Consider the following 19,297-nt stretch of genomic DNA (forward strand, 5'->3'; position numbering starts at 1 on the left):
ACACGTGATCCAAGACCATGGTGAAACACACACACACACGTACGTACGCACAACTTTAGTTCCTGAGGATGTGAATTCCACATCTTGAAGTTACATAGTCAAGGCGACTTCAAAGCCCCGAATACCAAACTATGTCCTGTCGTGTATGCAAAGGTCGTAATAGTCCATCAACTTATCTACTTACATTCTTTATCAATTATTATCGTGCTGCGGGATTCGAACCTACAATTGAGTAATTGCAAGGCCACGTTTTCGATTACTACACTAGAATTTCATTCAAAAAAAAAAAAAAAAAAAAAAAAAAAAAAAAAAAAAAAAACCCTAGTATTCTCGTTCCGCAGAACATAAAGATCAGAGGAGCTAAATTGCCCCTCAGACATCGGTTCCCAACTCCCAGGCACACACCCTTCCCTCCGAAACATTTGATTTACATCTTCCACGAGTCTTCTTGCCCCCCCACCCCCGCCTAAGCTGCCTCTCCTACTTGCCCAACACATAACTCTGTCTTGGAATGTCCCCATCCCCCGACCCCCACCCCACCACACCCATCCTCCTCCTCCTCCTCCTTGTCCCTAAATTACAGTCTGTTCAATCTGCCACATTTGAAAATAAAAATGTTGTTGTAAAGGAATATGCACAAGCTAATACGAACATGAAGAGTGAGACAGAGATAGATAAAGAGACACAGAGAGAAAGAGTGAAACAAGAAAGGGGGAGAACGAAGAAAGAGGGAAAGAGAAGAGAGAGCGAGAGAAGAGAGAAGAGAGAACAGTGAGAGAGAGAGAGAGGGGGGGAGAGAGGGGAAAGAGAGCGAGAAAAAGAGATAGAAGACAGAGAGATGGGGGTGGGGGAAGGAAAGAGCGCGAGAGGGAGAGAGAGGTACTCGACAAGAGTCGGGGGGGGGGGGGGTTCAAATCCACCACTCCCCAGAATTGGGTCATTCGGTTTGGACGAAAATTGGTTTAGTATTAAGAACTAAGTTCCTCTACGCCCCCATACTAAGCTCACAAGGACACCAATTCACACAAAGGACACAAGTTCCCTCCACACGAACCCACAACCCCACAAACCTCCTCCCCCCCTCCATGTCCTCAATCCAAAACCTCCCTACCTATCTACCCAGGTTGCCTCACTCCCCTCCTCCTCCTCCACTTCCTCTTTTTCTAAGGACGAAGTTTCCTCTCGGTCCGCTTTCACGGCGACCTTGTGCCCACCGGGCCGCGCCGCCGGGTCCCTCGAGGTCCCCCGCAGGCCACAAGCGCCCCTAAGGCACCGGGACCCAAAGCTCCGAACTCCGTGCGCCGGGAGAACGGAACCTTTCGTAACCCAAAGGGGGAATATAACTTTGACCTGACAGGCAGAGAGGAAGGGGAGGAGGAGGAGGAGGAGGAGGAGGAGGAGGAAAAGGAGGAGGAGGAGGAGGAGGAGGAGGAGGAGGAAAAGGAGGAGGAGGAGGAGGAAAAGGAGGAGGAGGAGGAGGAAGAGAGCACGGACTGGGAAGACGACGAAGTGAGAGAAACGGTGGTACGTATAGAACGAGACATGCGGAAATGCCCCCGGGATGTTGAATGATCCAAACATTACGGGCTAATGCGTGAGAGAAAGGATTGACAAGCGCGCAGGAAAGCAGGAAAGTACACGTGAGAGTGTGAGAGTGTGAGATCGGGAGCTTCGCCGGCTGCGTGTGAGATAAACAAGGTGAATAGAGCAAAAGGATTACTGTCCTGGGAGGACTGACGAGGTGGGTGGTTTGAGAAACTGGGTGTGATTTGACATACGGCAATGAGGACTATGTAAGAAAATGGTCGTGTATTATATCTACACACACACACACACACACGCACACACACACACACACACGCAGTGGGCCGAGTTCGAATCCCGCCCAGGGCTGAAATAATTTCAGTATCGCTGCGCTGCGAGTCGTTACTCTAGCTGTCGTGGGCGGAGAGTTGTGTGTGTGTGCGTGTAAGGTCACAGCATTACCCATAGGTAGGTCATACATGAGCTCTGGGGTCTCATCCGGGAGGGTAGTAGCTGTCCGACATGTGATCCAAGACCGTGGTGAATTACACACACAAAAAAAAATGTCCTTTCCAACCATATTACCTCATGAATGTAGGGCCATCCCTGTCACCCGCCACACCGCTCAAAAACAATGCAGTGATGAGGCCGGTTTACCCCCACTGCTTCATTAGTCTCAACTCATCCATTAAAAATAATACACATAATATATATATATATATATATATATATATATCTTGTAGCCAAATGCGGGTGAAGAGAATACACTACCTGGCTAAACGGAAACATACTACAAGAGTAACTACATTACGTAAGAGCTACAATAACCCACAAGGTAACGGAATTCTGTTCCTAATGTCACCCTATGAAGACTGAAAGGTGTTTATAAACATCATCACAGCTTCATGTGGAGGGATCGAGTCGATTACAGTACCTGTGGGAAAGCATTGGTGAAAGCCACCAACCACTGCATTACCACAATTTTCTCCGTGTTCTCAACTAGGTCACCTTTCCCTACCACCACCACCATCACCCTAACCCCAAGGGTGTGGGGTTGGGGGGTACCGGGTACATGGCAGGCCAACCCATGACCACCAATCGCTCTTCGGGTTCTTCCTTTGGCTCGTCGGCGGGAAGTCGAAAAGGACGACAAACATCACCAAGGCAGACTCGCAGTAATGGACTTAAATTGGACACATTTAGATTTAAGAAGTATGTAGGGAAGAATTGGTTTACTAATAGGGTGCTCAACGAATGGAACAGACAATCGGTTGTTTTAAGAAACGGTTAGACAACTTTATGGATGGGAATGACAGGTGGTCATGGACATGGAGCTGCCTAGTGTAGGCCTTATGGTATCTTGCAGTCTCCTTCATTCTTATCTTCTTATAAAGACAAGGAACTACATCGCACCAAGAGAGACAAAGAGGGAAAAAGAGCATGGAAACAAAACAGATATTTTGTACATGGAAACCATCCCTTTCACCCGTTCCCTCATCCACCACAGTATTAGAAAGACAAAGACGACTATGGCCTATGGACTACCTAGGGCAGACCACCCGCTCTCGCGGGATCGGTAGTTGTAGGCGGGGAAGAGATGTCTGTATGAAAACGAAAAGGCAGTTGTGTATAAAAGAGGGCTACTGCCACCGGGCGTTTTTAGGGAGATTTATTTCATGGTGTCGTGGCTTAGTACATGTGGGCAGGAGACGGATACACAGATGTGATCTCGGACACCACGTCTTGGATTCCGCTGACATGATTTCCGCGTGGTCCACGGAGCTGAGAGCTGTGAGAACACAAGAGTGACTGCAAGAGACCATAAGGACTACACTAGGCAGTTCCATGTCCATGACCACCTGCCATCACCATCCATAAAGTCGTTTAACCATTTCTTAAAACAACCGAGAGTTTCAGCACTCGATTCATGGTTACTAAGTCTATTCCATTCGTTGACCACCCTATAGGGAACAGCATATATATATATATATATATATATATATATATATATATATATATGTGTGTGTGTGTGTGTGTGTGTGTGTGTGTGTGTGTGTGTGTGTGTGTGTGTGTGTGTGTGTGTGTGTGTGTACACGCGACGAATACATACGCGCTGTTGGCATATTGCACATGTAGGTGTATGGGGCGTCGCTTATACAGTAGACATATAATCCCCAGGTCCTGCACTTCGAATGTGGGCGCGGAAGGGTGAACGCCCATCGCCTGGAAGCACGCCCATGCACGCCAAACCCTATCGACGTCGACTATGGTACGAGTTACGACATCGCCCGTCGCCGGCAAAATGCCGGCGCCACGTGGTCCGTGGCGCGACGCGGCGCCGCGTTCACCGCGCGGATAGGCTCAAAGAGGTGGGACGGGGGTGGGGGTGGGGGCGGGTGGGTAGGGGGTAAGGGTTATATTGTGGGTGGCTGATTGTGGTTACTGGTGCGTAGGCGGCGTTAGCCGACGTAGAGGTAGGCCCAGGTAAGGGATGGGAATTCGGTGGTGGGAAATGGCGGAGTTTCTTACTAGTGTCCTTTATCGAAACAAACACCAAATGAGGACGTAGGTTTTATTACAGCGTTGGTACAGCATCTTCAAGTACATTGTCGTAATACACATGACTTTTTCTAGTATTCAGTGACCCCCTCCCCTACCTCCGTTCCTCATATTTAATCTCAGTCATGTGTATTACGACTATGTACTTGAAACCGAGAGAGAGGATGGAATAGGAGACAGGAGAGGAACAGGATTCAACGAGTGAGAGAGAGAGAGAGAGAGAGAGAGAGAGAGAGAGAGAGAGAGAGAGAGAGAGAGAGAGAGAGAGAGAGAGAGAGAGAGAGAGAGAGAGAGAGAGAGAGAGAGAGAGAGAGAGAGAGAGAGAGAGAGAGAGAGAGAGAGAGAGAGAGAGAGAGAGAGAGAGAGAGAGAGAGAGAGAGAGAGAGAGAGAGAGGGAGGGAGAAATAGGGAGAGGGAATGAGGTAATGGTGTTAGGGACAACCGGGATAAGGACGAGGCTGGATAAGGGTGGAGTTGGAGAGACGGGGCCGAGTGAGTTAACTTCCTGCTTTTAAAACCAGTCCTTTACCTTATCGCAGTCGTGTATACACACATCGACCGAGAACCCCGCAGTCCTCCTGTAGTACATTAGAAGACCACTTCTCTGTGTATAAACACGTTTTCCGCGGACGGGGCCACTTAAGCGTCACGCCCACACGCCCCCACGCCCACGATGCCCTTATTACAGGGTCCGACATAACATGGGCGTCCCCAACTATACGCGAGTACTCCGCCTATACGTTGTCGAGGCTCCCCTTGAGCAAAGGATCACTTGGGCACACTACGTCATTCCTATTCGTGTAGAGCGACTACGTAATTAAGCGCAGATGGTCGGCAGGGAGGGGAGAGGGGGAGGAGAAAAGGGAGGAAGTGGAGGGGGAGGGAGGAGAAGAAAAAAGGAAGGAGGGAGGGAGGGAGGGAGGGAGGGAGGGAGGGAGGAGGGTAGAAAAAGAACGGAAAGATAAGGGGAAATGAAGGCGGAAATGGAGTAGAAGGGAAGAAGAAAAAAAGGGGGAAGAGAAGGCAGAGAAGAGAATAAGGAAGTGAAGGAGAAGAAAGAGGAGGAAGGGGAAGGAAGGGGAAGGTAGGTGAAGGAATAGGGGATAGGGAAACAGCTGCTAGAAGAGAAGAAGAGTGAAAAACACATTTCCCACTTTGACCAGACTCGACCACAAAGTCTCCACAAAGAGCCGAGCACATCAAACACCGGTCCACTCCATCTTCTGTGATGTAAAACGAATGTAGTGACTTGCGTCTCCGTAACGGGAATTACAATCTCACGCGGACGTGACGTTGACGTGACGTACGACCACGGACGGACGTCGTGACGTGTGTCTAACATCAAGCGGACACGTGGGAGTCTGTGGGACGCGTCTGGGCAGAGTAGGAGTTGACTTTCCCATCGAATCCCAACCACATTCCCACTTTGAGGTCGACGTGGGGTAGGTTGGTGAGTCACGGGGTTTACAATGTGTTCAGTGTGGCAGTCACAAGGAAATTTGATTCAGTTGTTAAGGATATAGGGATGGGACCTCTGGGCACGCTAAGGTGAAATTGGGGCAATTATCTTCCGTGTTGTTAACAATCCTTCCAGCGAGTTTACTTGCATATTTGCTCCAGCTGTCCCCTAGGAACAAACTTAGTAACCACGTCGTGAGCCCTGAAACTATGAGTTGTTTTGAGAGAAGACGGACTTTTTGGTTAGGAATGATAGGTAATAAGGGACATGGAACTGCCTAGTGTAGGCTTTATGGTCTCTTGCAGTCTCCTCTATTCTTATGTTCTTAACATGCCCTTTATCACAACGAGAAAAACACATCTTCTCAATCAATCCTCTACCCATCGTCTATTCCATTCAGGCGAAGAAATCCAACCAAGCAGTTGAAACAAGAAAAGGAGGAGGAAGAGAACAAAAATTGATGATTGAATAGCCGAATTTCAACCTCCACCCTCGAAAACTACGAAACTGAAAAAGGTCCTCATCTGACAAAGGACAATCAAGATAAAATAACAAAAGTCAAAGGCGCCTTTCTCCGGCCGAGCAGCTTCGGTAACAGATTGGCGCCAGATATCATACATGGCGACGGGCACCCTGGCGACAAAGCAGCCGTACTTCTGAATCGCCAAATCCAGATAAGAACGTTCCCCTCGCCTTTTTAAAGCCAACAATACCCCCGGGAGCCGAGCATAGCCATTGAGGACATTTGTGATTCACCATGGTCTTTGGACAACGTGTTGGACTCGTGATCGACAGCTATTACCCTTCCCGAAGAGAGCTCAGAGCTCATATATGGTATGTGGGGAGGGGGGAGTGTAATGCAGTTACGAAAAGACGATACACTTTCCCTTTTTCCAAATTCGGAACGGCACGAAAATAAGATTAATTTTTCGAAGTTTTGTCGTATTATGTGACCACGTATCAAGGCAGGACTCCTTGATTCTAAACGTGACGGCACACTAGGCTAGCATGCTACTTGCTTTTGCTATTTCGTCTGAGTAAAAACATTTTCGGTTACAATATTCTAGACTAGAACATCTCAACGATTTTTTGTCTAACATTCGTATTCTAGGTCTAACTTTTCTAGTTCGTCATTCAGCTTGTCACTATGAGACACGAGAGTAATTTGAAGGAGAAAAAAAAAATACCGAAGTCGTTTCTGCTCAAAAGCAAATAGCAAAAGCAAATAACATGCTAACGAAAAATGCCTAGCATGCCGGCACCTTCAGAGCTCATGACATCCTCATGGCCGGGCTGGACCATGCGACCCCCCGGAGGTTGCTCCGTCAAGTCATGACCAAGGAACCCCTAGGGTGCCACGGGGTAAGGCTGGCCTCCTTGGGTAAAGCCCCTGATCTCACTCCAACCCAACCCCCCATCCCCTGGTAACCACTAGGTTGCCCTTTAAACCCCCTGGGCATCATAAACGCCTCCTCACAGCCACTGGGGGCGGGGTGGAGAGGGAGGGGGCAGAGATGAGAAAGAGAGATGGGAGTGAGAGAGGAAGAGAGGGAGGAGAGAGAAGTGAGTTATGAGAGCGAGAGAGGGGAAAGAGAGGGAGGGGGATAGATGAGAAGGAGAGAGAAGTGTGTGAGAGTGATAGAGGAAGAGAGGGAGGAGAGAGAAAAGAGAGAGATGAGACAGAGGGGATATGAGAGCGAGAGAGATGAGAAAAAGAGGGGTATATGAGTGAGAGATATGAGAGAAAAGGAGAGAGAGAGAGAGAGAGAGAGAGAGAGAGAGAGAGAGAGAGAGAGAGAGAGAGAGACAGACAGACAGACAGACAGACAGACAGAGAGAGAGAGAGAGAGAGAGAGAGAGAGAGAGAGAGGGGGGGGGCTTTAAACAGACCCGTCCCCTACGGGAGAAGACAACAGTCGCCTAACAAATGACGGGCCGCTCGCTCCTCTGTCGACAGACACACAGAGGAGGGCCGGATACCATTAAGGAACGAATGTCCATCTACAGCCGTGGAGGGCGATCCACTTCTTCGGCAGGTCATCCCAGGTCATCCCAAGAACTTCACAAAATCTCTCCTTTCATCCGAATCCTTGTTTACACTGAATGCAAGTGTACGGGTTATGTTTATAGAGCGAAGGGGTCTCCTGATGAATATATTACGTATCCATACAAGCTACAAACAGCTGATAACCGTGCAGTTACGTAAAGGAATAGAGATATTGTGTCATTAAAGACAGACGCGCTCGTGAATTTTATCCTGCATCATCCACGGGTAACTTTATTCCGTCGGGACAAAACCCGAACAGTGCCGAGTTAAAAACGTGTACTCCATATGCAATGTTATTGTTAAAATAGATTAACATCTTCATTACTTTTTCCTCTCCAAATAGCTATCATAAATAACCACAATGGCAATTTCGAATGCAACGATAGGCCATGACGGCAACCAACATCGAGTTCACCAAGATGGATTTACAAAAGGGTTGTGGATTTAATCCAGTGGTTCCCAAAATGGAGTTAAATTACCCCCGTGGGGGTAATTTAACATTTTCGGGGGTAATGGAGGGCGTCAGAAAAAATGTAAAGAATTCTGAAAACCAAGAAGCCAAGAATTCCTCAACTAGCTTCTTCAAGCCTGCAACTTCATCCATCCCACTGATTTTCTCGACATGGTTGGCAATGGTCACTTGAGATGCACTAAACTCAAATACAACAAATAAACGAAAATATCTCTGTTTAGATTTAGCTACATATATCAACGCTGACAACATTTTGCGAAAAGGCTAACATGTTTAACACGGGATGTTAAATTGGGTAACAAGCTGAAGAAGTTTAGGAACCAGTGATTTAATCATACCGATGTATGACGTAATCAAGAGAGGTTTGAAAGAGGGAGATGGGGATGGGGGATAAGGTCATGGTGCTGAGGTTAAGAATGGGGAGAGGGAGTGGGAGAGAGGGAGGGAGGGAGGGAGGAGAGGGAGTGAGAGAGGATGAGGACAGCAAGAAACAAATGGCCAGGAGCTGATGTGGGGCGGCAGGAGCAGCAGCAGGGTTGAGGAAGACAACAATAAAGAAAACAATGGGGGGGGGGGGGGGGAAGGAGAGGTGATGAAAAGGGAGATGCGAGGAAATGTGAAGAGGGGAGAGGGCAACCTACGTGCTGGGAAGAAAAGAAAATGGGATAGAGAGGGGTGGACAGAAAGAAAATGGGATAGAGAGGGATGGAGAGAAAATGGGATAGAGGGGTGGAAAGAAAGGGAGAAAATGGGAGAGGGGGGAGAAGAGGAAGAAAATGGGAGAGAGAGGGAGAATGAGGAAAAAAGTGGAAGAAAATGAGAGGGAGATAGAGAGGAAGAAAATGGGAGAGAGGGAGTTATAAAGAAAATGGGATAAAGAGGGAAAAAGAAAAATAGAGAGTAAGAAAATGGAAGAGAGGGGGGAGAGAGAATTATAAAGAAAATGGGAAAGAGAGGGAGAGAAAGAAAATGAGATAGAAAGGAAGGGGAGAGGGAGAGAGATTTACCCAATTGTAGTATACAGGAAAGGGGTAACGCTCGTTGGGTCCCGTCTCCTATTATTACCTAGACTCAAATACATGTACGATTCCAACTTAATCTATATCCTAGATTTCCAATTATCATATTTAGACTTGAACTCGTGTATTGTTTGAGCTTGGGCTATATCACCTTCTAAGCTATTCCACATATACATTTGTATAAATGTAGATATATATGTGAAATAGCTTGCAGTGTGATACAGTGTGATACAGTGTGTGTGTGTGTGTGTGTGTGTGTGTGTGTGTTTCACCATGGTCTTGGATCACGTATTGGACTCGTGATCAACAGTTACTACCCTCATGTATGAGAGCTCAGAGCTCATATATGACCGATCTATGGGTAATGCTATGGCCTTACACGACACACACCCAACTCCGCTCCCACGAGTCGGAGTAACGACTCGCAGCGCAACAATACTGAAATAATCCCATCCCTGGGCGTGATTCAAACCCGGACCGCTGTAGTAGCGGTTGCGAACGCTACCACTGCACCGCTGAGTCGTGTGTGCGAGTGCGCGCGAGTCCCCAGTACAAACTGCATTTATCATGTGACCATCCCAAAGCGCCAAGGTCGTCCACGCCCGCCGCCCGTCGTCTTTATAGCCTCACCCACCCCTATCCCCACACCCCCGCCCACTCCACTCGCCTCTGCTGAAGCGCCCACTTCTTCCTGAAGCCGGCTAGTCCACTGAAGTCGTTCTGAAGCTAAATCAGAAACTGTTCCACTTCATCTTTGCTTTGTATCTACTAACCCGTTGACGACCAAGATTATTCTTGAAATATTTTCCGGTTGTCGAAAGGAGATTTTTATCAATCTGGGACCGCAGGTAATTCATCACAGACGCTCAATGAGAAAAATATAAAATAATACGAAATTTTCGACGGAAACATGGAAACCTAACACCAATTATGCAAATCTTTGTCAGGTTCAAATAAACGCAATATAAACCCATGCAACACGCGCGCACGCGCACACATACACCCGACCTTTTCTTGACCTTTTAAAACTCTCTCATCCCTTATTAAGTTCTCTACTGTAACCTGTCAGAATAGCTTACTATACCTTCACATACAAAAGAAACAGTGTGTGTGTGTGTGTGTGTGTGTGTGTGTGTGTGTGTGTGTGTGTGTGTGTGTGTGTGTGTGTGTGTGTCCTCAAAAGGCATGGATACCAATTAAGAATCCGTATTGAGTGCCGAATCTATCGTTTTTTAACAAAAGGTAAGACAACTTTATGGATGGAGACGACATGTGATAATGGACATGAAACTGTCAAGTATAGGCCTTATGGTCTCTTGGAGTCTCCTTCATTCTTGCATTCTTAATCCCTGCAACCGTGGGTAAAACTCAAATTTTGGGAAGACCCAACAGCTGTTACGACTCTGACTCGAACAGAAAATGTCTGCAACTGACTGACATTGACTGACTTGCTGACCAACCAATCGTACTCAATGCCCCCCACCACACGCACGCCCATTTGTAGAAGGAACAGACGTGTTTCCTGTTTCCCACAGAATTTTCTCGTCATTACGACTAAGCACCTTCGCACCCACAGGCTGGTATGTCTACCGGACAGCTGACACGCTGACACACACTGACACACACACACACACAGTGAGAACCAAGTATCTTAGTATTCCTACATTTCTTTGCCTTTGTTCCTTGTTTGCCCTCCTCTCATCCCTCCCTCCTCCACCTCCCCACGACAAATTCCCCCATTCAATGGCACCCGACCCCTCTGCGATTACACCAAAGAATCTGAGGACAGCATTGCTTATCTGGACGTATCTTGACGAAGGGGAAGGAAGGAAAGGAGGGAGGGAGGGAGGGAGGGAGGGAGGGAGGGAGGGAGGGAAGGAAGAAAGGGGCGACAATATTGGTCTCTCTCGCTCTTTTTCTCTCTTTTTTGCTGTGCCACTAGTGTCCGGCCAGACCTTTTCCTTTTCACACTCCTCCTCCCACGCCTAGCCGCCGTCCGTGAGCACCCGTGGGAAATGCGGGTCATTCGTTCATTCTTGTTGGCCGGCACCTTATTCAAAAACCATCGCGGGGCCTGAGAGCGTGCGAAACAAAATTTTCTCTTTCTCTCTCTTTTTCTCTTTTCTTATTTTATTCTGGCCATCTCTAGAATCTTCTAGCCATCCCCCATGGCAACACTAAAGTATCTAAGAATTAATAATTAAACAAACAAACAAATAAATAAACAAGTATACAGCGCTGATTCACGCACATGCACCCTTACACCATAAGGACAGAAACTACCAATTACTTTCAAACCCGTCCCACTCGCCTTCACTGTCACAACCCGTTCCACGTGCACACGGACGGACACCTGTCTTTCAATTAGCACAGCTTGATACCTCTCTGGGGCTCTCGGTGTCTTATCCACCGAGATCTGAGCCTTTGGGGATCTGACGTCACACGCGGAGTCCGGGGAAAGCTAGGTCGGGTCACATCATCGAGTCTCCCACCCCCACCCCCTCACCCTCACCCTCTGTGGGAACCAATCTGACTCACCTCTCACCTTAGGCGAAGAGTTGTTACGATGGTTTGCTAAGGAAAATGTTAAACTGCTTGTCACAAATCGAAACGAAATGATTTACGGACGTCCCCACGTTCAATTCTCCAAATGTGTACGCTAGTGCATTTACCTAATTACTGTATAAAGACGCAATGTCCGCTTGTGTGTATTTACCTAATAGTGGTATACAGGACAGGAGCAACGCTTGCATGTGTGTGTGTGTGTGTGTGTGTGTGTGTGTGTGTGTGTGTGTGTGTGTGTGAGAGAGAGAGAGAGAGAGAGAGAGAGAGAGAGAGAGAGAGAGAGAATTACCTAATTGTACTATACAGGAAAGGAGCAACGCTCGTTGGGTCCCGTCTCCTATCCTCTAATTTCCTAACATACCTGAACTCAAATTCACGTACGGTTCCGACTTGATCAATATCACACTTAGATCTGAACTTGTAAGCTATTCCACATATTCAAACATGTATATGGAAAAATGTGTGTGTGTGTGTGTGTGTGTGTGTGTGTGTGTGTGTGTGTGTGTGTGTGCGCGCGCGTCCCACCGTAACCCAGGTCACCCCCATTGAGCCCCAGTCAGGTGCCCAATAGGTCTTATTAACCCTGACCACTATAGACTGTCTATGCACTCCTTCTCCCTACCAAACTATTCCATTCACCCGAAGGAATCCCAGTAGCCAAAGGACTAGGAGCCCTTGTTAACGAGGCGAAAACAACGCTGCCTTCTTGTGAGGTCAACTAGGCGAGATTGGAAAACCCCAATCTCATTGTTTCGTTCCCATAATACCTTGGCTTGACACCCACCTACGAGGCAGTGTCCCCGACACAAAGGTCTTTGAAAACGTCATAAAGAAGGCTTTCTCCATGTCTTGGAAACCCGTCAGCTTTAGTCAGGAATAGGTTCTTCCCACGCAACCTTAACCTGTCTTTATTAACAGATCAACGCCAAGGAAACGTACATTCCCCGACACTGTGCCTGGCCGTGACAGAGGGCGATTCTAACAAGCTTTGAAAATGGAGTTTCAAAGACTGAAACTTTAACACTATTCACCCCAAAATCTCCACCGTATATTCAAGCCAGGTTCATGGTTTTGCCCAAATCGATTACCCCCCATTCCCCCTCCCCCCTTCATCCACACTAACGACCGAGAAGCTCCACGTTAGGTAATGGTCTTGTTTGTGTCGAAGAAAATTGGGTTTGAACAACAAATGTGGGCAAGCTACTGGCCAACGGGGGGGGGGGAGAGAGAGAGAGAGAGAGAGAGAGAGAGAGAGAGAGAGAGAGAGAGAGAGAGAGAGAGAGAGAGAGAGAGAGAGAGAGAGAGAGAGAGAGAGAGAGAGAGAGAATCGCCGTCTCTTCGTGATACTATTACCACAGCGCCCACCCTCTGTATGGTATATTTGGTTCTGAGGGCAACTAGAACAGCCCTCGACATTACCAAATCACTCGAAATATCCGAGGTATAGTTCATAATGATGATTTCAAAAATAATTAATGATAATAGTGATAGTAATAATAGTAATAATAATAATAATATTAACAGTAATGATAATAGTAATAATAATTATACTAGCACTAATGAACTGCAATAACAATAGTAATAATAACACCAATAATAATATTACCAAGTCCTCTGAAAGTTCACGACAAATATCCTAGCTGTTAACAGAGTGGGCAAGGAAAAACCTATGTAAAAAATAATAATCTAATATAATGATAAGAAATAATACGTTCAATAAACATCAATTCTATGGAAAATGAAAAATAATAAAAAATAACTAACAATCATAATAATAATGATAATTATTATTATTATAGTAACACAGAAATGACTACTATCTCGGAGGAACCTCTGGGAACGAGAGAGACCTGTGCATATCAGGTGCCACCGCAGGTGTTTGGGGGGTTGGAGCCAAGGCAGCAGCTACAGCGGCGCGGGAACAGGTGTGTCATATCCGGGGCAGGTGGAGGGCGAGGGCGTGGGGCGCCAATTCGAAGGGCGTTGTTGCCAACGAGAGACGAGACGAGACGACGGGATGTTTGGTGGCTTCCGATCCAATACATTGTAATGTTTTTTTTTTCATTTCAACCCACATGCTGTTATTAATTGCTCTCTCTCTCTTTTACTCGTGTGTGTGTGTGTGTGTGTGTGTGTGTGTGTGTGTGTGTGTGTGTGTGTGTGTGTGTGTGTGTTTACCTAGTTGTATCCTACGATAAGGTGAGCTATGCTCGTAGTGCCCCGTCTTTGTGTGTGTGTGTGTGTGTGTGTGTGTGTGTGTGTGTGTGTGTGTGTGTGTGTGTGCGCACGTGCGTGTATAGGGCAAGTTTATCAAGGAACATAAATTAGTTAACTGTGCCAAGGACAATCAGATCAAAACAGCGGAGTGTAACAAGTATGAAAGTGGGAGATAGAAAAGTTACTATGCACAGAGAGAAGAAATGACGCGAGTACAGGCTCGGGAGATGACGAGAAGAGAGAAAACATCAAGAGGAAAGCACCCCCGAAGTCCCTGAAGAATGAGGTCGAATATTCTGAATATATACGAGGCCTAGTAACCCGTGGCGTGTGAAGTAACTAGGTAACGGCGACGTGAGATCGCCCTCCCCAGTCCCCTGGAGAGCTCACGCCGAGTTTCGATATCAAAGTGGAAATGGAGCTCCTTCAGGAGTGGGCCCCAAGGGCGAGAACGTGCAGGAGACCTTTTAGTCCATAACTAGGTCGGATGCGAGAAAAAAAAAAAAATATATATATATATATATATATATATGTATATATATATAATGATGAATAAAAAATATTTTATAAATAATAAATAAAATAGATAAATAAATGCATAGATATCATTAAATAATAAACAAACAGGTAAATAGTAAAGAATACAAATTGACAGATAAATCGGCGCTTCCCCGTAAGAATTTGGGATTCAGACAAGTGCACCAAAGCCCAACAACAGACACTCAAGGTGACTTTGTGTGTGTGTGTGTGTGTGTGTGTGTGTGTGTGTGTGTGTGTGTGTGTGTGTGTGTGTGTGTGTGTGTGTGTGTGTGTGTGTGTGTGTGTGTGTGTGTGTGTGTGTGTGTGTATACCCACAGATCGGTCATATACGAGCTCTGAGCTCTCATCCGAAAGGTTAATAACTGTCGATCACGAGTCCAACATGTGATCCAAAGACCATGGTTAATCACACGCACACACACAAAACGGGACAAAACATCCCTGGCTATAAATCCTTAATCCTGTAATGGTGCGAAGAACAATGTAACGGCTAATGGCTCTACAGAACAGTTAGGAGACAATAAGGAAGGAGGGAAGGAGGGAAGGAGGAAAGGAAGGATGGGACGGGGCGTTGCCCAACACGGGCGACCTACCGTCAACAAAAACCCTCCTATTAATGGGCGATTGGCGAAGGAGAGGAGGACGGAAAGAGGGACACGGAACACCATGGGAACAGGAAGAGAGAATGGTGGCCCAGAGGTAGGAGATCAACATGGGAGATAATTATATCCTGGAAAAAAAAAAACGGAGAACCCGGGAAAGATGCACAGGATCCGGTGTCCCCGGATGAATCACAATGCGGGTAATGAGTGGGGAAGGAATCATCAACGCGTGAGACCGGCGTGCTAACGACATGGTAGTTGGGGAAGTGGAGACAAGGAGGAAAATAGAAATAAAGAAATAAAGAGAGAGGTAGGGGAGGGTTGGAGAAAGGGTGTGTACTTACACAGATGAAGAAAGGAAGAAAAAAAAAAAAAAAAAAAACTAAGCACTTCCATGTCCCATCCCTTCTGAGACACAGAGATGGGTCCTATCACCACTCTAGGTTAACTATCATTCCGACAAACAATTCCACTATCTTTCGCCAATCCTTAACGTGACGCCCTACTTCCTGGTTACAAATTACTCACTGACGTGGTCAGCAACTCTCCTCCACTCACATTCGACCCTTGCCCGGCCCGGCCCTCCGTGCCTCTTCCCAAACCGACCACGCGAATTCATCAATCCAATCACGTCAGAATTCAACGGCGCGGACAAGTCATTCACAATTCATTCGGCGTCCACGCTCAGCCAACAACAACAACCAAGACTTCTGATAGGAGATGGACGTCGTCATCGAGTTCTTCTTCTACTCCATTGCCTCTCCTTTACCAGCCTCCCCTGCAAGCACTCAGACCTCTAACCTCTCTATCTATCCCATCTACTAAGTCCTACCTGAGTCGACCATGATGGACGCTACGTAACCATCAGGTATGATTAACTACATGACCCAGTTACCACAGTTGGGACCGTTCAAGCCCCTAGAATACCGTAAGAGGAGGAGGAGAAGGAGTACACAGCTCTCTCGTACCGTAAATGTACATGGAAGTAACACTGACACAGTCATGCACTTCACTGGTTGTAGAATGTTGGAAGTCACTAATAAGTCCAACATCGCGCCACCATTTAATGTTGGAAATGTAGCGTGGTTAATAAAACTTTTTTTTTTTCGTTTTCTGTATACTTCCAAGTTTTTCAAGCACATCGGAGTAATTATAATGTAACACAATTGTAGACCACACTCTGACACGTTCTTGTAGAAAATATAATTTAGTCACACGTACGTTCGTTTACAAGTCGTACACCCATACCTGACCTCTTTCTATTCCCCTCTTCCTGTCTGTCCTATGATTAAGTAGACTCATTGAGTTACCCATTCCTATATGTTCTTCTATTCTTTCTACTTCCTAATTGACTTTGTACCTTCTACTTTATCATACCATGATCTATGATTCTTTTATTTCTAATTAGTTTATTTGACTTTTGGTATACTTTATAATTCTATTTTAACTTCTGATTTTAGAATCCTTAGCTCTGCGTCTTCCGTATTTGTAGGTTACCATGGCTTATATTCGCGTCATGTGTCATCAGTCCCGATGACTTGTTTCTTCACACATTTCTTATCTCTGGGGCCCGTATTTCTGAGCGCGGGTTTCTCTATTTTTCTACAACATAATACAATGCAATACAATAACAGGAGGGTGAGAGTTGGTTAGTTTGACCCTGAACCCACATGATTATTTTGAGGATGCCCCGAAGGATTCCCGAAACGAATTTTGATCCTCCTGCGCTGTCGCCTTCGCCCGTTCCGTAGCGGAAGGCACTTCACCTTTCTTCTGCTGTCGCGTTTCAAGGGGTCACTTCATTCGCCTCCAAGGAACAACCTTTCCCCTCGCTTGCGAAAGAGTTGTAGAAACCAGACTTCTATTGTTCTCAGCGGTAGCGACGGGCTACACGGTCTGGCTTCACTTTATTCCGACTGACGCCAAACGAATATATTCAACAAATATCAGAATCTCGTGCTAATAGGCCGGAGTTTTCCATAATTTTGCTTCGACAACACTCTTTAGGAGTTTTGTCCGGGCGACCATGCTCTTTAAGAATGTCCTGGCAACAACGCTCTTTAGGATTTTTATCCTGGCGACAACGCTCTTTAAGACCTTTGTCCTGGATCAAACACCAAACTCTTATACTCAAGCTAAGGATATCGAGGACAGGACAGCCGCACTGACGACTGCCTGATACAAGTCTAGTGAAGGCGCTCACGGGCATCATGGCCACTTACCTCTTTGGTCCACGGTCCCTTGACCAGCTCCGGGTTGACCACCTTGTGCCAACGCTGCTGGCACTGGACGTCGTTGCGGTCGTGGAAGGTGGAGGCGATCACTTCCCACTTCTCGCCGTGCTGCTCGACCAGATTCTTCAACTTCTGCAGGAATGGAAACAAATAAAGGAGAATGAAGGAAGCTGTTAACAACAGGCTGATCTAACTGCACGCACGCACGTACACACACACACACACACACACACGCTATTGCTCTCCATGTCTACATTTCCCAGTGAATGGAAGATGTTGCAAAACACAATACATACATACATACATATACCAACGGGTTTTTTTCCTTCTTACAAGGGAGGTAGCCAAAGTCAAAAGGCATAATTCCCCTCCCACCCACTCCATTCCCATTCACCACCCCTCCCTCTTTTCTTGGGGGTAACAGATGGTGAAAGGTAATTCGATGAGAGATAGATGCATTTCCCATGGAAGATATAACCACTCAATGTGCTTCACACTGTTCATTAGTCTCAGTCTCTCCATCCCCCACCCCTCTCTCTCTCTCTCTCTCTCTCTCTCTCTCTCTCTCTCTCTCTCTCTCTCTCTCAGGCAGGGCATACCATTCTCATCACCTCGCAGTCGGAAACAATGAAAAGAAGCTAAACGAGAATGGGAAAGATAAACATAATTAAGGAGGACGGGGAGGAAGCTTAAAAAAAAAAAAAAAAAAAAAAAAAAATCAAGAGGGATAGGAGGGCGTCTTATGAGGGTGCCCCGACTCACCTCGTCCTCGTCTTTGGTCCAGCGCCCCTTGTTGACGGCCTTCTTGATCCGCGGCCCCGAGGTGGAGCTCGGGAGGTCGTCGTCGAGGGAGGACTCCTCGATCTCGCATTCGTCGCTCAGCTCGTCGCCCGAGGCCCACTCGTCGTCCACGTTGCTGCTGCGGGAGGGGAGAGAGAGGAAACACAATGAGTCATTATACCTTTTTCATCATTATCTTATTTTATTTTATTTATTTATTTATCTATGTATTGCGACGGGCGTACTTGCCATTAACATTTTGCAACACTACAATGTTTATCTTTTTTACTTATTTATTTTTACGGGTGCACTTGCCATATACATTTTTTTTTTTTTTTTTTTGCGACGGGCGTACTTGCCATAAGCATTTTTCAGCATTACAATGTTTATCTCTTTTACTTATTTATTTTTACGGGTGCACTTGCCATATACATTTTTCATTATTATTATTAGTAGTAGTATTTTTGCGATTGGTGCACTTGCCATAAGCTTTCTGTCCCCCTGTCCACACGCAAACTACCGTCTGGCGAGAGACCTGACGACCCTCCCCCCTCCCGTCTACCTTTAACTGTCCAGTCAAACCAGCCACCACTGGACAACAGACCTAACCCCCCCCCCCCCGTCCCTACCTTTTTGCCGGAGCACGACACCTATCGGATGACCACGAGACATCCCTACTTCTCCCCTTGAGCGACAAGGGAAAATAAACTAAAACAAACAAAAAAAATATACGAGAGAAGGACCATGTGTGCGAGCGCGCGCGCGCGCTAAAAGTATCGGATTACTGGGCGGTTTGCAAACAATAAGGACAACGCGGGAGAAATGGACTTTTTCTCCCTGCGCGCACATACTATACCCATACAGTTATTTTTACCCTTTGTGGTCCTATATAATGTGTGTGTGTGTGTGTGTGTGTGTGTGTGTGTGTGTGTGTGTGTGTGTGTGTGTGTTCATTTCTTATCTTTCAACTGTTGCTATTTTACTTTTTTTTTATCGGTTCCCGGCACATGTCTTGGTGTACATCAAGTTGTCTACTGTAGACACGTATGAGGAATACTTCTGGATAAATCGATCAATGGAACCAAATCTTCACGAAAATGGAACACCAAATAAATAAATAAATAAATAAATAAATAAATAAATAAATATAAAATAAAAGGATCGAACCTGCAAACCTCATACTACAAATCGACCACCAAAATATACGATAACACACCCTAATGTTTAAAGCCACTTAGAAACTATTCTAATTAATCCCCCTTGGTTGGGCAACGTCTGA

General features: G+C 46.4%; 1 protein-coding gene across 4 annotated transcripts in view; it reads right to left on the reverse strand.

The window, feature by feature from the left end:
- LOC143037885 (myb-related protein A-like) overlaps positions 1–19,297 on the reverse strand; it is a 129,608-nt gene that overhangs the window by 74,012 nt on the left and 36,299 nt on the right. For all 4 annotated transcript variants that reach the window (XM_076206516.1, XM_076206514.1, XM_076206517.1 and 1 more), the window contains exons 2-3: positions 18,001–18,157; positions 17,227–17,370 (exon numbers count right to left, since the gene is read on the reverse strand). In XM_076206516.1, coding sequence (XP_076062631.1) covers positions 17,227–17,370; positions 18,001–18,157 — 301 coding nt within the window. The remainder of the gene's footprint in view (positions 1–17,226; positions 17,371–18,000; positions 18,158–19,297) is intronic.

Source organism: Oratosquilla oratoria, chromosome 23 (assembly GCF_046742065.1).
Source record: "Oratosquilla oratoria isolate Oo_2021 chromosome 23, ASM4674206v1, whole genome shotgun sequence".
Classification (NCBI taxonomy): Eukaryota; Metazoa; Arthropoda; class Malacostraca; order Stomatopoda; family Squillidae; genus Oratosquilla; species Oratosquilla oratoria.